Here is a 17943-nt window from a genome sequence, read left to right on the forward strand (position 1 = left end):
CTAATCCTGAAGGCAGGATAACCTCACAGGTGAGATTCATCGACCTGTTGGAAGTAGCATGTCCCCTTTTATGTTTTTTCCCCCCAGATGAGAGGGGCAGTTAGCCCTTAATTTTCAGGAAATTCTCTTTACTTAGTCCAAATCCATTTTAAATGCAAGTCTGTGGTAAAAGATATAAAAAGAGGATTATTGCTGGCAAAGTTCTGCATCTCTTTTTCAACAAACTGCATGCCTGTGGCAAAGCTAAAATAACAATAACAATGCAATGTTTACTAGTCATGAATGTCGTGTCTTTTGTCTCTTGTGTGGTTATTGCATTTGCAGTCACATGATGCTTGTTTTAATTTTTGCTTTGCTCTTTATGTACTAAATTACTGCCATTCTGTACTTGATCTTGGTTAGCAAGATTTTTGTGCTGTGGTTATGTATGGTTTTTATGTATGTGTGTGAAAAAGAGGAAGGAGTTCAGATACACACAATGAAGTATGCATACTCATTGTATGTACATATAGATACCAATGACTATAAGGTACTGCATATACATATATATGTGGATATGAAGAATAACTGATAGCAGAAATACAAGACATGAAATGTTCTAGTGGCACAAGAATGGGTTTTGACTGACTGAGAGAGCCATTAGAATTCAGAAGTATATTTATAGCCTTGTATATAGTTTCTCTTTAATTTATGTAATATATGACTAGGTATATAAATTAAAGCAAAACGTAAACAGAAGACAGTATCTCTTCCTCTGTGTCTTCCTATTTATGTATCTTTCCTTTTTCTACTTCCTTTTGTACTCTCCATCTACGTACTTTAGCCTTTTGCTTTCTAACTCGCTGTAGCTCTGTTTTCCATCCACCTATAGTGGCTTTTCAGCACTCCCATGTCCCCGCATTGTTCTCCAGACATGGCTTTTGGATTGCAGTTATGGTTGGTTTTTTTTGACGAAGCATGTTACAAACTCTTGATACAGCTGCTATTTCAGTGATGGTTTTGCTATGCTTTAAACTGCTTTTTGCCTACTTCATATTTAAGAATACATTCATGCTTCCAAATATATTGTCCTCTCACTTTGATGTTTCTCTTAATACAGTAAAAGCTAATAGCATAGCAGGTGAACATTAGCAAAAGCCACAGCTCCAGTTTCCCAGCAAGCAGCAAAAATGTGAATATACACTAGGAAACCTAATTCATGACTGCAGGTAAATAGAGTTTTTTCTTATTTCATACCTGTTAAATTTTTTTGTCGTAGTGAACATTCATATATTTGCTTGTACACTTCTGTTTTCTCCCTTGCACACAAACACACACATGCGTGGCCTTCCCTTACATCGATTTTTTTCTTGGGTGGCCGGGAGGGGTGGGGGAGGGTGTTGGGGGGGGGGGGGGGGGGATGTTGCTTGTTTTAGGTAATTCACTAGGTTCCTTTCAGTTTTGTCCAGCCCCCAAGGTATGCTAGTTCATGCCACTCACTCTCATGCTGGCAATGGCTGCATACAGTCAGAGTGCAATCGCTATGTTTGTCTCCGTTTAGTCCAAGTCAATAGATATACACCGGCATTCCTTAACCCGGGTGATCCTTTTCTTCTTTCTTGGGGGCTGAAGCTCAGGGCAATTGAGTGTAACAGTCATGGTGGTGAACTTCTTGGGCTTGCAGAAGGAACAAGACTGGAAGGAGCCTTCTTCTTTACGGACATGCCTGGGGATGTAGAAGGAATTGCACTGGCCGTAGCAGAACCTGTTGATAATGGTACGACTGTTGCAGCCTTCTTCGTGGATAGTTTGTTTGAGCGGTTGAGTTTTACACCAATCCCGCTTTAGGTATTTGCGCTCAGTGATGTGCAATGCCTCCTGACTAGACTCCAGCACCTCCTCAGCAGGCATTGAAGTGCCTTTTCCCCGTTCTCGATGCCTAGAGCCTGACTGCTGCTGTGTTTGCATTTGCTCTGAATCATTGGGCTGATCTTTGTCAGGAGGAGGGATAGCACCTTGAGATCCACGATTCCTCTTTCTCCCTTCTGCTGTTGGTAGCAGAAATCCCATCAGCAGACACACAGCACCAATGGCATACAGTGTGCGGACCATCCTATATGGAGAAAGTTGAGGGAATAAAGCACAGTTGTGGATTTCAAATCTCAACAGAAGCCAGGTATGCAGTAAATATTCAGTTCCATGAAACAAATGTGTGTGTGTGCACGCACACACTTACAAAAGATAAGCATTTAGCCTTTACCAGCTGGAAAGCCGTTTCCAAATTAGCAGGTGATAAAAGCTTTCACATACAGTGACTGAAAATCAGAGGCTAAAGTAAGTCCAAACAGAATTTTATTTTGTGTAGCACACATCTTTTTCCAGCTCCTTTCCCCATGTATATTACCCTAGTTAAGAGTTCTTATTCCTTTCTTATAGCTTACTGACATTAGGAAGGTTGCTCCTGACTTACACTTATGGAAGAACAGATTTTATGCTGCACAAGGATTTATAGGAAATAGCTACCTACAATACCAGAGCACTAAACATTTTGACTCAGGAGACGTAGTCTAGCTATGTGTTCCTTATTCAGATTCAGAAGCTCTGTACAGCTTCTTGCATAATATACATCCAGAATATAATGTGCATGCTATATCCACCTGTTGTCTGAATTACAGCATCCCAAGCTCTATCACACTGCACCTCTAAAGTGGTCCAACCCATCTCAATGTAATGATACTTAAGGTAAGAGACGCAAAAGACAGGCAACTAACATAAAAGAATATTTAGGTATACATTAAAAGAGATGTGTCTGTAATTTCAAATTACACTTTCTTACACATTACTCTGAATCCTTGACAGAGGTTATACAAATGCAGTCACAGTGGTCAGAACTTTCCAGATCCCTGAATTTTATTCATTATATACAGCATGATATTGAAAGGACATATGAGGACAGCAGCGTTTCATATACGACATTAAGTATCATGTAGTTTGTGCACACACAAAAAAAATAACCGCTTCAAGAAGTGCAGTAAGTGGAGACCATCAGGTTCTTCAGAACTACATCCCTGCTCCAAACCTAATTCATAGTGTAGGAACAGCCTTTGCTGCCTCCCTTTTTCCACCATCTCTGCTGCTTCCCAAATCTCTGAGTTCTTTTGGCTGCTCAGTCAGATCAATACTCCAACCAGCCAGGAAGAAACTCAGCTGTTACACTTTTCCCCCCTCCCTGAAGTACTGTGGTCTCCATGCTGTTCTGGAAAGCCAGTGATGTAGCAGTGGCAGCAAGACAGACAGATCGGCAACAAGGCCCTCAGGGGACCCTCCCTGTGGCAGCTTGGAAGAAGCCACCAGAAATGAGCAACTGCTTGCAAAAAAACTGTGAAACAAGAGAACTGTGAAGAGGCACGTGCATTAAACACCTGAGGAAGCCAGAATCTTCTGCTTGTTTGAAGGGTTGTGGTTGTATCCCTTATTTGACTCATTTCATCAGTAAGGGACAAATTTGTGTTTCAACTGAAGAGTCCTGCTTGTGTTACTACCCAAGAAACATGTGAAACCAAGGGCACAATCCTGGACGGCTCAATCCTTCTGCCTGGGACCACACAGCTAGGAGGAGAGCAGCCAAACACCAACACTTTAAGGGCCACCTAGAGACTCAGCAGAGGCTCAGGGTAAGTACCACTTGCTATAAAAGATAACTGTTAATTTCTCAGTTACTAGGTCTTTTCAGTCACACAAAGGAAATAAATGTTACATTATGCTGTTCAAAAAGTGTTTCTCACTGAACAGACTGGGAAACAAATTACTGGAGTGGGAAAGTTCAGGGATTTGCTTTGCCGATCCAGTGTTTTAAGGGTTTGTCTACAGATAATTAGAACACCTAGAGTTTATAATATGCATGATAAATATATGCATTCGCTTTATTCATTTATGTTTATGTACCAGTATGTCTTATGTTTGGCAGAAGCTTCAGGCTTCAAGCAAGGGGTGTTAAGAATGACGCTATTGCCAACTCCAGTGCACAGCTTGGAAGGGCTGCTTTTAATATCTCAATGAAACGTAGTACAGAACATGCAATTTTAATAACTTAAGGCTCTGACACAGAACAAACAAAAAAAGTTGGGAATTCTAATTGGAGACTACAGCAGCATAATTTCAGGTGTCAGCTTGGACATTTGCTGGTTTTTTCCCCATTTCTATTCCAACCTGAATGTTATTTAAACATGTTTCTTTTAAAATTTGTTTTTAAAATATCTTTTTTACAAGAGTTACAAACCACTGATTATTTCCTCAAGAGACCAGAATGACTTCTTCCAAAACTATTTCTATTTCTCCCGCAACTGTATACCCATGCTGTATTTAGACAGTACTTTAATATGTACTTTATTTACTCAACATGGTGCCAGAGCCTTAAAAGAAATTTTTAAAAAAAAAGGGGGGGAAAAAAAAAAGTCATTGCATGCAATTGAAAATAAATTGATAGTTTATAAGCAGTGCCAGGAAACTTCAGGTGTTTGTTTAGTGTCCCATAACCGAGTTGAAGTTCCACCACCATATTCCTGGACTACTTTTATTTCTAAAATTGATGACCTCCACATTACTTCACCTTTTCTTTTTTTTTTTCCCCCTCCCAGAAATGTGCAATTGATGACACAGTAAGGTATAGCCATGTAAAAACGAGGTGTACTTTGGGATGGGAATTTGGGGAAAATTTGATGGTAATGTTTACTATTGTAAGGTCTGTGTCCCAGATTCATGCATCTTTGTTAAGTATGTGTTTAACCCTAAGGAAATGTAAGCATGTGTCTCAATATAATCCTAAACTGGGGGAGGAAAGGTAATTTTTCACTGAGTTGGTTTCCAGCCTTGAAAGTGGAAGCTATATTACATGCTCATAAAAGAAATTGTGATTCAAATGAAAATCAGCAACTCGGCAAAAACATTTTTACGGTCACTTCCAAAACACACGTCTAAAAGTAAAAGCAATCCAATCATTTAGGCATAAATACAATTTAAACACAGACCCACAGAAGAGGCTGTGTGAACTTCATGACCCCCGCAACAGCTCTAGCAGGACCTTCTTTTAATAGCAACTCATTAAACATTTATAAAAAAAAGAAATTATCTTTTAAAAATGCAAAACAAAAAGGAAAATTAAGCGGTATGGCTCAGTACAGAAGTTCTGCAGCCAAAACGCAGTTCGGGCGCTCTGCACCACCTCTGGTCTCAATGCAACGCATCTGCTTATGAGAGCAGAGGACACCTCTGTTTGCTTACTTTAGGAACTAGGGTGGTTCATCCGTCTATGAATTACTCTTCATGAATGTTTCCTTAACAGGTGGGGGGGGTGGGGGTGTGGGTGTTTATTACTGAAAAAAACCCAGAACACAAAAGAGTACAAGTAGCTAAATCAGTGTTACCATACCCAAGTTTTACCAAACAGAAATCTCTCCTGAAGTAAATGTGGTTTTCTTTGTCACAGGCATAACTCTGCAGAAGTAGTAACTCCAGAGCTTGGGTAGGAGCTGTGAGGAATCAGCATCTAAAAGTTTAAATTCCAAATTTCTGCAAAATTTTCAGTAGTTGATATTGGCTCTTACACTGGCATAACCAGAAATCCTTTTGAGATCCCTTCAAGAATCCTTTGAACAGATTACTATAACAAAAATGGTCATCTCCCACTTACTTTGTTCAGATCTAGAGAGATCTGATGGAATTAATAATTTCTTTTTTAAAGTGATAAAATACTTCAAAAATCTGTTATTTCCATATTTCATTGCTGAGTTCTTCTTTTCATCATCTGTAAGCTCTTAGTCCTAAAGCCAAGAGTTTTATTGCTGACTTCAAACAGGAGCAGAATTGGGCCCTAACATTCACATCACCTCATATGTGGTTTATCTAGAGCCCGGGATCTCATCATCTAAAACAGATTAGAAATCTTGTGGATTAACACTAGCAATCATTCACAGAGAACTGTAAATGCTTTCAGGTTTATTATTTCATACAATTAAGCTGTAATTTTTTCGTGTATATATTTTCTGCTATAAACTAAGGATCTCCACATGTCAGTTCATAAACAGAATTTCCCTATGTGTTCCCAGGCAGAGTCAGAAAGTTATTACTGAAATTTTCAGCACAAAGCAACTTGTTTAAAAGAACTGGATGGGATCCTGATTCTGTTGAAACATACAGCAGAATCCTCACAGACCTCAGCAGGCCCATAATTTCATCTGTGAACCATATTTACTAGGAAAATATTATGATGAGCCATGAACTCATGTGCTTCACAGAAAACATGAAAAATAATCTGATGAAGACCTACAAAAAAAAATACATGCATTTGGTGGGCTTCAAATACCAGCCAAAGGAAGAGGCAAAACACAGCCCTTTGACTACTGAGAAAACTGAAGTGGTTTATGTCCCAAAGGATCAGAATAATTTTATGCCTGGCTTATTATATATGAATTACAGAAACAGTCTTATGTAATGTTTTCATAGTTCATAGGTCTGTATTTTTAAATATACAAAAAGACATAGCAATGGCAGTTCCCAGAGAACCACAATTTTTTATTTTTTAATTTTTTTTCTGAGACAGCAAAACTAAAATCTCTGTGTGGTAGAATTTGGATACGGTTTACATTTCAGGTAATTTCTTTTTGCACGTCACGGAGATGGCTTTGAGACACATAATGACGGGAAAAAAAAAAACCAAAAAACAAAAAACAGGAAAAAAAAAAACCCCGAACTTTTGACACTTGGAGAATTCCCCCTGTAAGAAAGCATTGGGCATCGTGCGGGACGACAGGGAAGCTGAACATCATGGTGGGCACGGCTGGTCCAAGCCCGAACTGGCCTTGCCTGGAGCCTCCCCTGCAGCCGGACAGCTCCGCAGCCCCGCACCCGGTTTGCCCCCGCAGCCCCCAGCCCACCCGCACGGCGCACAGCGGGGAGCAGCGTCCGCGGGAGCAGCCGCGCACTGCTGCGCGACATCGCCGAGAGGAAAAAATAAATGGTGCGGCTCCGATTGAGGCTGAAACCTAAAGAGGAGCGGAAAGCTGCGGGCACTGCCCCCGCTGTCACGCACAGCCCCGCCGCACGCCGGCGCGTTACCCCCAGGCTCTTCCGGCGCAGGGAGGCGCAGGGGGCTGGGGCGCTGGGGCGCAGGGCTGTCCCCGCCCGGAGCCACCGGGCCTGGCTCAGAGGCGGCGGTGGCTCGGACGTGACTGTCGCTGCGCCCAGGGCTCCCTGCGCATCTCACGCAACGCGTGACCAAACCCCGCGTCGTTCCAGCGGGCAGCGCGAGGCAAAGGCGGGCTGGTGTGTCACAGCCCCCGTCTGCGCAAAAAGAGATTTCCCCAGCGCCGGATCTCGACCCCGAGGAGAGAAACGGGCTTGACCCGCGATCCTGCCGCCGAGCGGAGCCACGGGCGGGACACCAGGAGCGCTCGGGGAGGGAAGCTGCGGCTCAGAGCAGCGGGCCGCGCAGCGCAGGCCGGCGGTATGCGGGGGTCCCGCACCGGCCAGGCCGGCCCCGCCCGGGCCAGGAGCTGCCGCCGCACCGCCCAGCCCGCCGAGGTAAGACGGGGCTGCGGCCGAGCGCGGCCTGGGCGCGCCGCGGGAATGGCCGGCGGCCGTCGGGGCCGGGAGCGGCGCGGCCCGGCCCGGCTCCCCGCGGGCGCGGACGCTCCTCGCGGCGACTGGCGACACCGCCCGGGCCTCCCCTGCGGGGGGCGGCCGCCGTCTAGGCTTACCCCGCGGAAGACGAGCTCCCTAGAAGTGACTCCCGAGCGCCCGGGAGACAGCATTAAAACGGACGGGGCGAGCAAACAAGCGCCCTCCCGGAGGGAAGAGCCCGGCGCCAGGTCGCGCCCGGGGCCGAGAGGAGCGCGGACAGGCCGCGCCCGCGGGGTCGCCCCGCGCCGGGGCGCAGCAGGGGGGGGTTGGGGGAGTCCGGCCGGGCCGCGGGGCGCCTGGGGGCTGGCGGCGCGGGGAGGGGCCGCGCTAGCCGACAGATGCACGGAGCCGTCGGGCCGGCAAAACGCCCCTGGCTCCGAATCAGGTGGGAGGGCAGAGCGGGGAGGCGGCGCAGGGGAAGGCGGAGGGGCGCCGGGCGCAGTGGTGGAGCCGCGGCCCGTCACCCCGAGGGAGCCCGAGGACGCGCGGCGCTGCCCCCGGGCGCGCTGCCGGTGCAGACCCTCGGCCCCGGCGGCACACACCGGGTGTCCCGGGCAGGACGGTGCCCGCCCCGGGGTGGGGGGGGGGGTGGGGGCGGAGGAGGCGCATGTTCGACGGGGCAGCAGAGGTTCGCAAAGGCGGGCCGGGGGCTGAGTGGTCTCGTAAAGGGCAGCTCAGCGGGACGGGAGGGGACGGAGCCGGCACCTGGGGATCTGCCCCCGCCCCGCTCCGCGCAGAGGCCGGGCCGGGATTTTGCTGGGTGTCGGATGGGCGCCGAATCCAATTTGTCGGGAGTGATGCTGTAGGCGGAGATGAGAGGCAGAGCTAACGGTGGTTTTGCAGTCTCCGCGCTTGTCAGGGGAGAGAGATGTAACGGTGCCCTGATCTGCAGCGCTGCAGCGGAAATGTCGGTGTCCCCCTCGCTCCCGCCGACGGGAGGGACGCGTGTCACCCTCCGCAAAACCGAGGCGCCCCGGAGTTTTGCTAGACACCGATGAACGACTCCTCCCCTTCCCCCTCCCCGAAGGTAGGATAGAGCGATTAAAATTTTGCCTCCCACAGGGACCTGCCGAACTCGGCAGCTGCCGGACCCGTTTGCGCCCCTGTCGTGAGTGCGCGCAGCGCGGCCCGGCTCACCTGCGCGGCGGCGGCGGCTCCTGGCGGGACCCGGCTCGGCGGCGGCGGCTCCTCGGCGGGGCGCGGGGCTCGGCGGGGTGCTGCCCGGCGGGTCACTCGGCGGAGCGGGTGGCGTGGGAGCCCGGAGCTGCCCGGGAGGCCATAGAGAGTGAGTCTCGGATCCTGCCTACAAATTGCAGCAGCGCCGAGCTGTCTCCCATTTAAATGTCTGCCAGCTGAGATCTGCTCTCCAAGCCCCTCCAGATCATTGGACAAGCGCCTCCAAAGCCCGTGTTATCCGCCCCCTTTAACACTTCCATAAACTTCCACCAGGGAAAGCTTTCAGTCATCCAGATAAACACTCGACTACTTTCCTCTCTTAAGAGAATCGGTGCTAAAGGTCACCACCCCAAGGAATTGTTCCTGGAATGCACAGAAAATTCACATTTTCCATCCCCATTAAAGTACGACATTTAAGAAGAGTTAACCCCCCCGCCCTTCCGTGCACGCTGCCCGGGGCCGCGGGCTGGGCTGCCGGGGCGCTCCGCTGCCCGAGGGCCGGCCGGGCCAGCGCAGCCGCCGCGGGGAGCCCCTTCCCGGCCGGCCCCGGCCAGGAGGGCGGCAGTCACCTTCTCCGCCCTCCCCGTTACAAATTACCTTCGCTGAGATTTGCCTTCTGCAAATACGCCGGGAATTGGGAAGCTTTGGCAAAAAACAACCCCACCCTGTGTGTAAGTCGTGCGGGGGCGGGCAGGGGGCCATTAAACCGTGGCTTACGGTCCGCAGCTGCGCTCATAGCTCTTTAGGAATGAGATTTTTTTTAAATTAGTATTTATTTATTTATTTGTCTCTCAAGAAGCGGGACCCCTCGGGTGGCTTCTCCCCTCCTGTCACAGCGGCTCTCGGGGGGCTGCGGGCTCCTCGGGCATCCCGCGAAGGGCTGGGGCGGCGAAGGAGCGGCGCGCCCCGCTGGGCTGAGTGCGGGGAGGGCCGGGGCCGCCCGACCGTCGGGGCGGCTGCCGGGGCAGCGCCGCTCCGCACCCGTGGCCGCCCCGCAGGCTGCCTCGCCGGAGCCCCTCGGCGAGGGGGCCGCGATGCTCGGGGCGGCCCCCGCGGGGTCCCAGGAGTCGCTCGGAATTAGGCAAAAACCAGCGGGGGCTGAGCGTCTCTGCGGAGCGAGCCCTTCGCTGCCGTAAGCGGGGGCGCCGCTCCGCGCGGGGGCTGCCCGAAGCTTACCCCGGGTCTGCAGCCAGCGTGGGGCCGGGGGCATCGAGGGGCCGCAGCCCGCCCCTCCCTCGGTGCCACCCGGCCGCCCCGACCTCCCGGCGCTGCGGCCCCGGCGCTCGCCTCCCACGGGCTCTTCACCGTGGAGGGCTGCAGCGCTGCCGGCAGTCGCAGGGAGCGGGGGCAGGCTCTGCAGTAAGCGTTGACCTTTGGGCTTGCTAATTACACCGAGATGTTTGTCAGCTGCAGTGGGCATCGCCCAGCACGAAGCACAGTGAAGCGCCCCGCACGGGACCCGGGCCGTGCAGGTGGTGCTGCCAGCACTGCCTTGTTTTCTCCTCGCTGTCCGGTGTGAATTAGTGCCTGGGGACCAAACCAGCCCTGCACCTCGGTGGCCCAGCCCTGGCAGTCAGCACCCACTCTGGGCCTCAGGGAGGCCCACGTCTCGTCTGAAAAACAGAGATTTTTATCGTCCCTGGTTTTGCAGATGGGCAAGAAGAATTAAAATGAAATCCCTGCTGCATTAGGGATGCCAGGGGCCACGCAGGATGCCAGGCTGCTGACTTTTCACAATCACTTGGCAGCAGCTTGCTCTTTGCTAAGGTCAAAGCACAGCTCCACTTGGTGCCGGTGACATAGGTGAGTGCTCAGCAAGGTAGTAAATTAGGCTGGTTGCTGTAACTCAAGCACACATTTAGCAATAACTTGTTAAAAAATAATCACTTCAATCACAGGGCAAGCAACTGTACTGTAGTGGTAGGTGGCAGCATGAGAGAGAAAATGTGTTGGTGCTCAGGGGCCACTGAAATTCGAATACAATGAAAAGGGGAAGGATTACTGGCAAAGAATCACAGCAAATGACATCTAGATGGATGGAAGGAGCGGCCTAGGGAATTTTTAGGATTTTTTGTTATTTTATTTTTAAAAGTGCTATTAAAATCAATAGTTTTTCATTAATTGGGGTCCTTCCTTTGTGAATTCAAAGAAAAAGTCACAATTCCCACCCATCAGTATGTTGACAGACTTTTATGTTCCTTTTCTTTTTCTTAAATAGTTGTACTGATGTGTGAGGAGGGGGTCTGTTCACTTCTCTTCTGCTCTCTGTCTCTCTCTCCGATTACCTGCCCTAGAGCTGGGCTGGGGGGCTGGGCGCTGCCTCACGCGGCCCCTTCCCCAGGGCCATGGCCAGCCATCTCACTGGTGCTGGGGGAAACGTTTTCTGTGGTGGCTCTGAGCACCTTCCTGGTGGTGCCTGGTGCTGGCATTGGCACCGCATGCTCTTCCAGGCATTGCTGCAGGCAAGCTGCTGCTCTGCTGTATTTTTTTAGAATGTAGCTTACATGCCACTCTGGCACTGACTCTCCTAGATGATGATACTTTTGGGCATCTATTGCAGAGCAGGTATCTCCACTTAATGCCTTGCTGCGCTCTAGCCAGAGTGGCTAATCTGGAGTAGATCTCACTCTGACTTAAAGCAAACTAAGAAACCCTTTAGGAAGCATTTCCTGGTGTGGAGGTATGTTCCCCTTTCAAGATTGTCTTCATTTCTTGCAGTTGAATGTTTTGCACCATATTTTCCCATCTGTTTTCTTTCACTCGCTTCAATTCACAGAGTGTTTCAAGTAGGCACTAGAATCTTGGGTGCAGCAAGACAATTTTTCAGATTTCTCTGATGGTTGGAAAGTAGAATTATTCCTGCAAGCATTTGCCTGTTCATTCAGAAAAATAAACCAGTCAGGTACCAACAGGGTAAATAATTGTAGCTGTATCTGCTTCCTTGGACTGAATGAAGGTAGAAATAAATAAATAAATAAGGTATATAAAAAAGGCTTGGCAAAAAGGAAGAAACATGTCTATTTTTGTTTATTTGTGGGTGAGGGAGGTGGGGAAAAGATGTCTTTTTCCTCTTTGTTCTTTTAATATCAGGTATCCAGATGATTTCTAGCTTGGAAGTTTGTATTTCTTTTACTGCTGGATTCTTTAACAGGACGTTCCCCAAGTTTACTCCAAAGATTCAGCTGTGCTGGTCAGATTCCAACCAAAGACAAGGTTCTGCTACCTTCTGACTTAAAAAAAAACCCTTCCTACTACTTAAAAAGAAATATACTCCCCTTCCTCCCACCTTACCCAGACTTGAAATTCTGTTGATGCTCACTAATGCTGCAAATTGTATATGGAATACTGATGGGGAAATTTTGTGTAATTTAGTATAAAAGAGGCCTATGGCAATCTGCACGTTTTTGTGGCATATGGGTTTGAGATGAAGAACTTCAGTGTCACGGGGCGGTAGTGGCATGTACTATGAACCTGGCTGGATTCAACTACCCACTCGCTATTGTGTTGTTCGGCTTTCTTATTTTGGGGTGTTTTTTTTTAAAATTTCCTCTCCCATTTCTTGCGGGTATTCACTGTGTGAGTTGTTCTTTGTTTTAGTGGAACAGTAAGAATTGTTTTAAGCTTAAAAGAAGTGCTGTACTTAATTCTTGCAGAGAAAAATATTATTGGGCTGAGCTCCTGTCTGCTACTGCTAACTTTGAGCGCTACTCAATATATCCTCACTGCCAGGACAGTTGGCGCCTCGTTAAAAGCCTTTGCAGAGAAGCCAAAGACTCACAGGGGCCAGATCCTCTTCTTGAGTAAATTGAAATAGCTTATAATAACTTCAGGGAGATGTAACTGATTTATGCCAGCTGAGAATCTGGCCCTAATATACCTAGAAACCCCACATCTCTCACTCCTGGACATGTTCCTCCAGATCAGAAGTAAGGCAAGCTGGCCAGGAGAGACAGGGCACATCTGAACTGCTTTACTTGGTATTTTGAACTGTTCTGCTAAGGAGAGAAAGGAGCTTGGTTTACAGGGCTATGAATCTGGCACTAATTTACAGAGGAAAAACTGAAAGGGTACATAAAATTCAGCCATTGATGACAAAATCTCTAATGTTTTCAGTGCTTTTTGTACGGCAGCAGCTTGAGATGTTGCCTTTCTGTTGGTAACATTCAAGAAGCGTAACGCCAAAGCACTTCATTCATGTATTTTAAAGCAGAAAATATGAATGTACACACCTACATACCTACCTACCAGCGTGCCTCAACGTCTTGTTAATACAGAGGTACTGATGCTTTGTTGTGCTTTTTGCCTTTTAAAATTCTAGCGGTGCTCATGAAAAACTTGTGAAAATAAGGGAGTGAAGTGTTAAGAATTTGTCTCACCAACGCAACCGTAACTTTTCTTATTGAGTTTGTAACAAGGCTGGAAGCAAGTGCTGGCTTCACTGTGGTCTGCTCCTTGCCACCTGCCGTCCTAGGGGGGATTTGAAGCTGTCCAGGGGAGCCGTGAGGCGATGAAGTTTGGCACAGTTGTTATCTGATGTGACAGAAGATATGTGTGTTGCAGAGATGTCTGCTCTCAGAAGTGACTTTTGTAGGACATGCTCTTAGAAATGAGGGCTGTCTTCATGCTACAGGGATTGTCAAGCTTCAGGTGGTGCACACTGGTGATCGTCCTGACTTGATGGGCAGGATGGGCAGTGTCACAGAAGTAATCCACGACTTGGAGCATAAGCAAGATCATATGTAGTGTGTGTTGGATGGGCTGTGCGTGGAAATGATCCATTGCTACATTCTTGCCCAGATGTGGGAGCTTCTTTGCTTTACAGGGAAAAAAAAAACATGTTTTCTCACAGAAAAGAAGTGATACTCAAAGAATCCAGTTCCCTGTGGGTTTTAGATATATCCAAAACTAATGGACAAAAAGCCTTATGATAAATGAACAAGGAAAAGGATTTTTCACTTTTTATTTCAAACCTAAGTAAGTACACAGTAATAAATGTGATAAGATGAGGGAAAGAGATACTATGGGCTTTAGTTTCGAGATACTCTATTAATACACCAGTCCTAAGGTTCTTGTTCAGGTACTCCACAGCTTATTCTATTACAGATGATTGTATGGAAAAAAAACCCGCCCTCATTTAAATAGCACTGTACTTCATATCAAGCTGTATAAAGTGATACCAGAAAAGGCTGAGGTTAGTCTGAATTGAGTTAAATCTCTCATAAAATCTACTAGAAAATCAAGCTTAAGACTGTGTTTCACTTTACCAAAATTTGGTTTAATTAAAGAATATAAATATTTCTTTTATTTGAATTGTAGAATTAACGTCCACGTGGTGGAGGGTCCACCCCACAGACTGAAGAGGAAGATTTGGATAATGTGGTACATATTGAAAAGCAGTATTTTAGATTTAAGTTGGCAGAATGTCAGCATTTTAATATATAGATTTCCATTAGCTGTATGAGAGGAAATTATGTAAGGAAAAATGTTTATTTGGGCGTTCGGGGTGTTTTGGAAAATTGAATATATTTAATTTTTTAATTTAAAAATATTGCTTCATCTAGGAATAATTTGCGAACATTCAGAAACAGGACATTGGAAATCAAAAGAATAAATGTGTTTGAGATAAAAGCTTTAAGCATCTAATACTTTAAAAGACTGGGATCCCTCTCTGAAAAGTATGGGGTCCTGGTATGTCTGAAAAGCTTTCTTGTTTAGCATATATTACATGCAGAGTCAGGTTGTGGACTTGTAATGATCTCCACACCTAGGAGCCGTGGTCACCCACCAGCATTCCACTCTGCTATGTGCTGCAGATATAGAACAAAAAATATGTTTTCTGGCCTCAAAACACCTACACATATAATACAATCCATATGTGACTATTTTTCAAAAGTGATTTAGAGAAGCTTATTTTATAGGATGAAGTTTGCGGGACAAATACAAACTTTCATGCCAAATGAGGAAATATCATTTGTCAAGCTAACCTTTTTAAAACTCTTTTCACAATTTTTTTTGATGCATTCTATGCATTTGATGACTATAGAAGAATTTGCCAAGAAAATGAAAGCCACAGAATACCCATGAAAAATTCCGCTGCCCTCATGCATTTGCTTTTCTTTTCCTTCTGTCTCGTGAAGCTGTCGGAGGTGTTCGCTGACATGCTTTGCTTTCAGGGCAGCTCTGAAGCAATGTGATACAAGAAGTGACTCAGCTAAGCAAACTGAGTTTGTGTGAGTATAAGAAGCCCTTGCAGTCTGAAGTCTTAACCGGGAATTATGAAAGGAGGCATCTTAGGAGCTCAGTGTGTTATTTGCTTACATATTTCACTCCAGGGATATGACAGCTGTGAAATACTGTTTCCAGTTATGCTGCAAAACTAAAATACTCCCTTCCCACACCTTACTGCTTCCCAACATCTTGGGCAGATTACATACACTTTTAAGGCATGTATAGATATGCTCCCTGGAAGAGGAGTGCTTTCTCCTCCTTGCGGTGTGGGGGCTTCTGCACAGCACCTCTAGGGCATACCATGGCAGCCTAGCAGGTCGGGTAGGTAGCTGGAAGCTAAGAAGTCTAGGCTTGTTTCCTGACTGCTTGTAGCAAAAGGAGTAAGAGAGGCAGGGTGACTATTTTATTATGAAAGGAGATGTGCAAGGCTTTTGTTTTGGTTTGTTTTGGGTTTTTTTATTCCATTGCCCTTTTTTCAAAATTGAAATCTTATCTGTTCTGTTTGTTTTTCCTGGCAATATCCAGGTGAAAATGGAATACCAGATTAAAAAAGTAGCTTTGCAGGAATGAAAGAGCTGAAGCCCTTTTTTTTGCCTAGACAACAACTTACTTAGATTGTGCAGAACTTCTGCATTTTGTATCTGAAATCCAGTGTTCCAAAAGCAGCTGCTGTGTTACGGGAAGGAAGTTGCTCTGTGAAGTTGTACTGCTCCAGCACTGGTTAGTGCTCCTCAGAGTTCATACTAATGCAGGTGGGAAGAAACAGAACTCTTCCTCACTGCCATTTTTTATTTAGGTGGTCTCCATGTCAAGAAGAAGAGGTGTAAGAGCCATGAGTGCACCACGTACACCCTCCTTCATCCTTTACCCTTTTCATTCCCACCGATTTTCTCTTGACGCCATTTCCCCACCTATAAAACTGCCATAGGGAACAGGCTGTTCAAAGGAGACAGAATAATTTTGGCCTAAATCCTTAAAGCTGGCTTGGTATCAGACTTCCCACGAAGTAATTTATTTATAAGAGGTGAGAGTTTGACTTAATCTGGGAAAATAAGTAATATTTTTTTAATTTTCACCTGTTTTATGTCTGTGTGCTTGAATGCATCAGTTTTGAAATGTCTAAATGGTTTTAATGGGGAAGAAGGCCTTTCAATTTCTGTAATTCTCCCCAATAAAAAAAGAAAAAAAGGTGTTTCCAGTGAATAAGCCAAGTTTTCACTGTTGTGGACAAAAAAAATCTAAAGGCAGACGAAGACGTGTTTGACCAGTTGTGGTTATCTAAAAGAACTGCTAAAATAAGGCTCCAATTTAGCAGTCTGCTCATTTGCATAGCATTTTAACTATATACAGAAGTGCAAACAGACAGTTAAGTACTTTGGTAAGAGAGGTGGACTTGGGCTCATACTTCAGTTTTTTGCTAAACTTTGATTCGGTCCCGAATCCTGCAGGGACTTGCCAGATGCTTGACTTTGTTTTCAGTGGGGCTGTTGGAGTGTATAAAATGAGGCACGCACAACAATCCAAGAGGCTTGAGTCAGGCGACCCTTTCTAAAAGACCCAAAAATAATTTATATATACATCTTTCCCCTGTTGAACGGCATTCTAGTTGATGTGCATATTAGAATGTTAAACTCTACGAACTTAAGAATTAAAAGTACAATACAATAATAATAAAATACAAGAATAGTCTATTTTTTTATCTGTATGGTTACCAAAAATTTACTCTTTCAAAAATTGCCAAAGAAAATCACTTCTGGGAAACTACACAGGCAAGCCTAGGGCCAAATCTCTTGTCTTGATATTTCCAACTGCTCTGTTTTGCTTCTCCTGTTTCCTTGTCAAAAGTATCCTGTTTAGCCTGTTTGGCTAAGGGTAGTTGGATATTTATTCATTGATCTTTCCCTTTCTTACAGTATCTTGAATTCTAATTAGTGTTTCTCAAGTCCTTTTACTTTATTCTCCAAACATAGCTACAACAGACATCACCCTTTCCCTCTGCAGAGCTGTTCAGAGTCATGGAAGAGCTGTCATCGTATGTTCTGGGACTAACCACACTGCCCAGCAATTCTCCATTAGCCGCTTTCATTGACAGTTTGATAGAATAATCTTTTATATATATTTCCCACCCACCCACACAAATAACATGCAATTCAAAGTGCCTGGAAAAGTGTAAAATCACTTGATGTTAGGAGAGGTTCTGTAAATAGGTTCCGGAGCAATCCTCTAGGTGTTTGTAATTAATCAGGCACCAAACACTTGGAGCATTTGGATGCACTTTTAAAAACTCTAAAAATGTAAACAGTTTTCTTTTCCCTCCCCAGGAAGTCTTAATGCACTAAAGACATAAGCGAAGAACTTAAATTGCAAGTGATCAAGTCAATTACACTTCAGATCAGACTGTGGCAGGGCTTTTTGGTTCTCAACCAGATGGAACTAGACTCCTTGTGAAGGAGGTATTATTATTTCTTGTCAGGGTTTCAAAGTGAATTCACAGTAAAAAAATACCTATTTTTCCTCTTGATAAATATCATAGAGCACTTAGAGCAAAGAATCCTTGGGAGCTGGCATCACCAAAAGCTATCGGACAGATTAAAAAAAAATAATCATTGTAGCTATTTCTGACCAAGAAGGAATTAACAGGATATTTTCCTGCAATGTGAGGCAAAGAAGAAATTCTCCTTATTAATGTAGTAAATTCTTGGATTCAGAGTTTATGACTTCTTTTGGCTATGCCTCTCCTTCAGGCTGAATTTTTTACATTGAGACAGTTATTGTGATGTAAAAATGTACTAGCGACAAGTTACAGTGGTTTTACCTTGATATAATTAGTTGAGAGAAATCCAAACAAGGGCATGAGTTATCTGGAGGCAGAAGGCACTTTTT

At 45.8% G+C, this 17943-nt stretch overlaps 1 protein-coding gene across 1 annotated transcript; it reads right to left on the reverse strand.

The window, feature by feature from the left end:
- Positions 1–1395: 1395 nt before the first annotated feature.
- On the reverse strand, positions 1396–8960 carry GREM1 (gremlin 1, DAN family BMP antagonist). The gene is made up of 2 exons (XM_040601819.1): positions 8794–8960; positions 1396–2092 (listed from the first exon to the last, which is right to left on the reverse strand). Exon 2 carries the CDS (start codon positions 2089–2091, stop codon positions 1537–1539), a length of 555 nt encoding a protein of 184 aa, XP_040457753.1. The 5' UTR covers position 2092; positions 8794–8960; the 3' UTR covers positions 1396–1536.
- Positions 8961–17943: the final 8983 nt, after the last annotated feature.

Source organism: Falco naumanni, chromosome 7 (genome assembly GCF_017639655.2).
Source record: "Falco naumanni isolate bFalNau1 chromosome 7, bFalNau1.pat, whole genome shotgun sequence".
In the NCBI taxonomy this organism is placed as follows: domain Eukaryota; kingdom Metazoa; phylum Chordata; class Aves; order Falconiformes; family Falconidae; genus Falco; species Falco naumanni.

Bases quoted from the DNA above. Each gene is read 5' to 3' on its own strand.
- GREM1 (XM_040601819.1), bottom strand. From the start codon at position 2,091: ATGGTCCGCACACTGTATGCCATTGGTGCTGTGTGTCTGCTGATGGGA.